This window comes from Panicum hallii, chromosome 1 (genome assembly GCF_002211085.1).
Source record: "Panicum hallii strain FIL2 chromosome 1, PHallii_v3.1, whole genome shotgun sequence".
Classification (NCBI taxonomy): domain Eukaryota; kingdom Viridiplantae; phylum Streptophyta; class Magnoliopsida; order Poales; family Poaceae; genus Panicum; species Panicum hallii.
This window is the reverse complement of record NC_038042.1, coordinates 10960383-10966019: the sequence shown is the minus strand read 5'-3', so window position 1 is coordinate 10966019 and position 5637 is coordinate 10960383. Positions and strand designations below refer to the sequence as shown.

The window sequence follows — 5637 nt, the reverse complement described above, 5'->3', positions numbered from 1 at the left end:
AGTTGCGTGTGCGTTTTATATGAGTTAGTATTGGAGGTGCTCATATAGATAGTTTTATAGATATGAGTGTGTGTGCGTATATGCAAGCGTCTGTATCCCTACTGTGTTTTAGAAAAATTGAAAATTAAGTATGTTTATAAGAGAAAATAAAAACGTGAATCACTATGCACATCTCGTTGAAACAATTTTAATATGCTCGCATTCATTGGAGCTCCAATCAGTTTTTGGATTGCTGCTGTAGTCGCATCGATTTCTGGATTTTTTTTACATTGCTTTTTAATCATCAACTTTAGTTGTATTCCTATTAATTTTTTATGGTCCATATTAATTACCAGTAGATGGTAGTATTCCAGAATCCAGATTCACGACAGGCAATCTGCTTTCCTCCGTTGCGATCTGCGGAGCAATCAAGGTCCTGAAATCTCCGCAATTTTTTATAGAAACAAACCCTCCGCCGATCGCCCATCCTTGGAAGCCAAATCTGGGCAGAGGCTAAGCTTTCCACCCAACCAACCCAACCAAGCGTCGCTTGGCAGGCAGAGCCAGCATCCGGCACGAAGCAGAGCCCAGAGCCGCCTCCTCCGTGTCCAAGAAACACACCCGCGCACCAAGCAAAGGCGCACTCGCGTAGAAAACACAATGGAAACGCGCGCCACCTTTCTCCTCATCTCTCTCCTCCTGGTGTCCTGCCACGCCCCGGCGCCGGCGCTCGCGCTGCCGCCGCGCCCGCCGGTGCGCTGCGGCGGCGGCGGCGACTGCGTTCTCTCCAACGCCTACGGCGCGTGGTCCAGCGACCGCGCCGACTGCCCCGTGTCGGCCGTCGCGTACCCGGCGTCGGAGCGCGAGGTGGTCGCGGCCGTGGCGCGCGCCAGCGCCGCCGGCGCCCGCGTCAAGGTCGTCAGCGGCTTCGCGCACACCATCCCCAAGCTCGCCTGCCCGGGCGGCGGCGGGAACGCCAGCACCCTGCTCATCAGCACGGCGAGGCTTGCTGGCGTGGAGGTGGACGCCGCGGCGCGGACAGTGACCGCGGACGCCGGCGCGCCGCTTCGGGCCGTCATCGACGCGGCGGAGGCGAAAGGGCTCAGCCTCGCGGCGGCGCCCTACTGGGAGGGCGTCAGCATGGGCGGGCTGGTGAGCACGGGGTCCCACGGCAGCTCGTGGTGGGGGCGCGGCGGCGCCGTGCACGACCACGTGGTGGGGCTCAGGCTCGTCGCGCCCGCCGGGGAGGCCGACGGCTGGGCCACCGTCCTGCCGCTGCGCATGGGCGACGAGCTCTTCCCCGCCGCGCTCGTCTCCCTCGGGTTGCTTGGGGTCGTCACCAAGGTTAGTAGCGATCAAAATGTCACCATCACCATATCTTACGGATTCCTGCAAACCATGTCTGTTTCCTCCCCGAACAAAAGGGACATGTTTTATTTCGAATTCAAAATAGTCTGCGTTATTCTTTTCATATTTTGACCTGTTTGAGCAGATAGGCGCAATTTAACACCAGTAGAAAGCAGATAATGTTTTTAAATTTTTAATTATCATTACTGAATAAGTATTACTTGAAGACAACTTAAACAAAACATAAAGAGTTTAAAATTTAAATTATATTATTATAAACGGGTCCATAATAAGAACAATATTCGTAAACTACAGAAGGAAATTATCAACGTCCAACGCAATAAATTGCAAAACAAGATGAGCCGAGCAAAACGAAAATCAGTTTGCATATCCCTCCATGATTAATAAGTATTGTGATATTTTTCTGTTCTGCATGAAAATGATATATGCGAAAGCATATAAAAACAAAAGGTATCTACTTTTAGCAACTCATATTACACAAAATTGATGGGCTTAACAAATATTTTATCCTGTTACCTTACAAATGAGCTGTGTGGTCGCTCAAAATTAAGTGCAGCAAATGCACATGCCACATTGTCGTTGGGCGCCCTAATTTGAGGCAACTGGAATTAGTGTCTGGCCAAGAAAAGTGTTCAAAACAGTTGGGAACCAATCCGTTCCTGGCACTTCCAATAAATTTTCATCTGCCTCATATCGGTCTGATGAACCTGCTGATTGGTTACTTCAGTTGATGGATCTACAGTAGACAGTAGTACCGCCTTGAGTCACAATTTGCAATGTCCGCTGAAACTTGTAAAATTTTAATAATCAAACAATTTTAGGAATATTTATCGGATCTGTAAATATATTCTAGTGGAACATATTCGTCAAAGTTGCAAACTGGAGACTAGAGGAGCATGATGTTGCCAGTTATCATATTTGATTACTGGTCGAAATAACATTTGACGGCTATGCCAAACTCTTAATCCACCTATGTTTAGTGACAAATGGAGTAAAAACTTGTCGACTATAGCTTTGCTTGTTTGAGATGGCAGAAGGCCCTCTACCTTTTTCTGTCCAAAGGAAGGCGCCAACAACCTGGTGCAAATTTACTTTAGCTAATCACCTTAAACGAAATCAATAAAATTTGATACTTTTCTTTTTTGACATAACACTAAATTTATGCCCAACTTACAAATTCTGAAATTACCAAAGTCAAGGCGTCATTAACAATCCACTATAAACAAGTGAGGAAAAATCGAAAAAAATAAAGTGAGGGAAAACAAAATACCAACGTATGCTTGCCTGTAGACTGTAGTTCCTTTATTCGATCCGGGACTCTGCCTGCGTTCCACACACGGAGCAATAGGAGGAAAAGGAGGGAATGCTCTGCGCTGATCCCGTTCCATATCCAGGTGTAGACTGTATGAAAGCGGAGTGTGCGCGGCCCCGACAATGGCGCATCCACCCTTACCTTTGCCAGATCTTTACGACGTGTAGGAGATGAAGTATTGTTCTTCAATGATGGGAAATTTTTAGTTCCCCCATCGAACTAAAGGTCGGCGCACATTATACCAATTCTCCGAATTCGTCCTTTTCCAGGCCATTGGGTTATGGGACAAATTATAGTTTGCACTAGTCATCTGGAACTAATACTAGCATTTGTACACCAAGCAAGCTAACTAAATATATCGGTACTCTATTGTTTCATTGTGCAAAGCAAACATATAGGGGTATTTTTAGTGTTTTGTGGTAAACATCAGCTGCTCATCATTCCAGTTTTCTGAATAAGAGACCCCCTGGATACTGCATTAGAACACGGACGGATCCATTTCTGCATCTTGGCAATCTCTCCCCTTATTTTTAACATTTCTGCATCTTAGCAATCTCTCCCCTTATTTTTTAATTGTGGGATGGCGAATCAGAATCCCAAGTTCACGTGATGACTTACCTTCATGCGAAGGAGTTCCCACACGCAATCTGTGTGATGTGTTCCTTGTGATTGTACGAAATATCGCCAATATACATATATACTGTCAGCGCAACGAAATCAATTGTTGAGATTTTCCGTAGGCTGCTAGACCTTAAGTTATGTATATATATATATATAAACTACTTGACCTTAAATTATGCCAATGCCACCAGATAGACATTTATTTTCTTTTCCATTCCTTTGGTACCATGCATCTTGGAGCTGGCATTTAGTTTTCGCTTTCTGAATGTCTGAATGTAAGACGCTTCAGTTTCGTTTTGGGAAATGTTATTGCCTTCAGAAGTGCGTTTGTTTGTTCTTTTTGTGAGACTGACATGGGATTTGCTTTGAGTGCTTCATAAGCCACTGCCTCTGGTAAAAGAATTAGGTAATCTTATATGATCTTCAAAAAAGTAAGTTATCTTCTTTTTTTTTCCTACATGAATCACATGGTGCATAGATATACATTCGCTTCTCTGACTGAACCACTAGACTAATCAAGATAATTACAAAATAGTATTATCGTTCTGTATTTCTAAATGATTGGCTACTTTTGACTTTCTCCAAGGGACAAATCAGTGGCACATGATTCCAGCTCTCTGAATATGATCCTTTAGACTTATATCGAGCCAGTCAGTACAGCTGGAGCTTCATCCCTTTATTAATATCGCCAAACACAATCCGAAATCTAATCCTGATTTGTCGTTGGAGCTGTTCACATGCGCAATCAGTTTTCAGGGTATAACTGCATTTCCTTAAGCACATCTCTTTCTTTTGGGATCTTCAGCCAGTCAGCTAGTATTCAGTTTTTTTTTCTCAACTGTTGAAGCATTGAGCTGTCTTCAATAAAAAAGAAACTAAATACAAAAGGGTTGCAGTTAGCTTTGTAATGTCATAAGCTTCAGATGTGTCATCATCCATGTTCACTCCGAGGTGGTTGCAGATCACGCTGTCACTGGAGCCGAGGTTCAAGCGGAGCATCACCTACGAGTACAGGGACGACTCCACCTTCCAGGACGACTTCACCGCCCACGCGGCGCGCCACGAGTTCGCCGACATCACCTGGTACCCGTCCCAGCACACGGCGGTGTACCGCGTCGACGACCGCGCGCCGCTCAACGCGTCCGGCGACGGCGTGAACGACTTCATCGGCTTCCAGGCCACCCCCATCGTGGCCACCGCCGGCCTCAGGGCGCTGGAGACCTGGCTGGAGCGGTCCAAGAACGTGAGGAGCAAGTGCGCGCTGGCGGCGGCGGAGTCCGCGGCGAAGCGGCTGGTCGGCAACGGGCTGAAGAACAACGGCCTCCTCTTCACGGGGTACCCCGTGGTGGGGTACCAGGGGAAGATGCAGACGTCGGGCTCCTGCGCGCGCTCGCCGGCGGCCGACCTGCTCAGCGCGTGCGGGTGGGACCCCCGTTTCCACGGCATCTTCTTCTACGAGTCCACGGCGATCTTCTCGCCGGCGCGGTTCCGGGACTTCGTGCTCGACGTGAAGCGCCTGCGCGACGCGGCCGGCGCCGAGAGCCTCTGCGGCGTGGACGTGTACAACGGCCTCCTGGTCCGGTTCGTGAAGGCGTCGGCGGCGCACCTGGGGCAGCCGGAGGACTCGGTGGTGGTGGACTTCAACTACTACCGCGCGTCGGACCCGGCAGCGCCGCGGCTGAGCGAGGACGTGTGGGAGGAGGTGGAGCAGCTGGCGTTCGTCAAGCACGGCGCCAGGCCGCACTGGGCCAAGAACCGCCTGGTGGCGTTCGCCGGCGTGCAGGGGAAGTACCCGCGGTGGGGGCAGTTCGCGGCGGCGAAGCGGCGGCTGGACCCGCGGGGGCTGTTCGACAGCCCGTGGTCCGACGAGGTCGTCGGCGGGGTGGAGATGGACAAGGGCGACGGGTGCGCGCTCGACGGCCGGTGCGTGTGCTCGGAGGACAGGCATTGCAGCCCCGGGCAGGGGTACTACTGCCGGCCGGGGCTTGTGTTCACCGAGGCCAGGGTGTGCAGGTACTCGGTGTCGCAGAATCAGTGAAACTTGTCAGTGTGCAACCCTGATCTGATTGATTCTTTGGTGTAGCGATTTACCAAAAGGCTGTCTGCAATGTGCAGTAGTGTGGATAATAACAATACATCTCTGTTTTCACTTTTCAAGCGTACTGTGAGGCATACTTGACCAAACAAACAAAAATTTGTAATACAAAAAAGTACGAAACATGGAAAACAATGTAACACTAAAATAAAAATTTCATAGTTAAATCCTCACCAAATAATAGAAGTTCCTTTCCACATTGTTCTCTTATTTTACTGTATTTGGTCAGTCCTCCTCGAGTGCACCATATGTGATTCTAGAG

At 49.0% G+C, this 5637-nt stretch overlaps 1 protein-coding gene across 1 annotated transcript; it reads left to right on the top strand.

Annotated features, from left to right (window-relative positions):
- Positions 1-639: 639 nt before the first annotated feature.
- On the top strand, positions 640-5429 carry LOC112895835 (L-gulonolactone oxidase 3). The gene is made up of 2 exons (XM_025963834.1): positions 640-1323; positions 4242-5429. Exons 1-2 carry the CDS (start codon positions 640-642, stop codon positions 5316-5318), a joined length of 1761 nt encoding a protein of 586 aa, XP_025819619.1. The 3' UTR covers positions 5319-5429.
- The last annotated feature ends 208 nt before the right edge of the window (positions 5430-5637 follow it).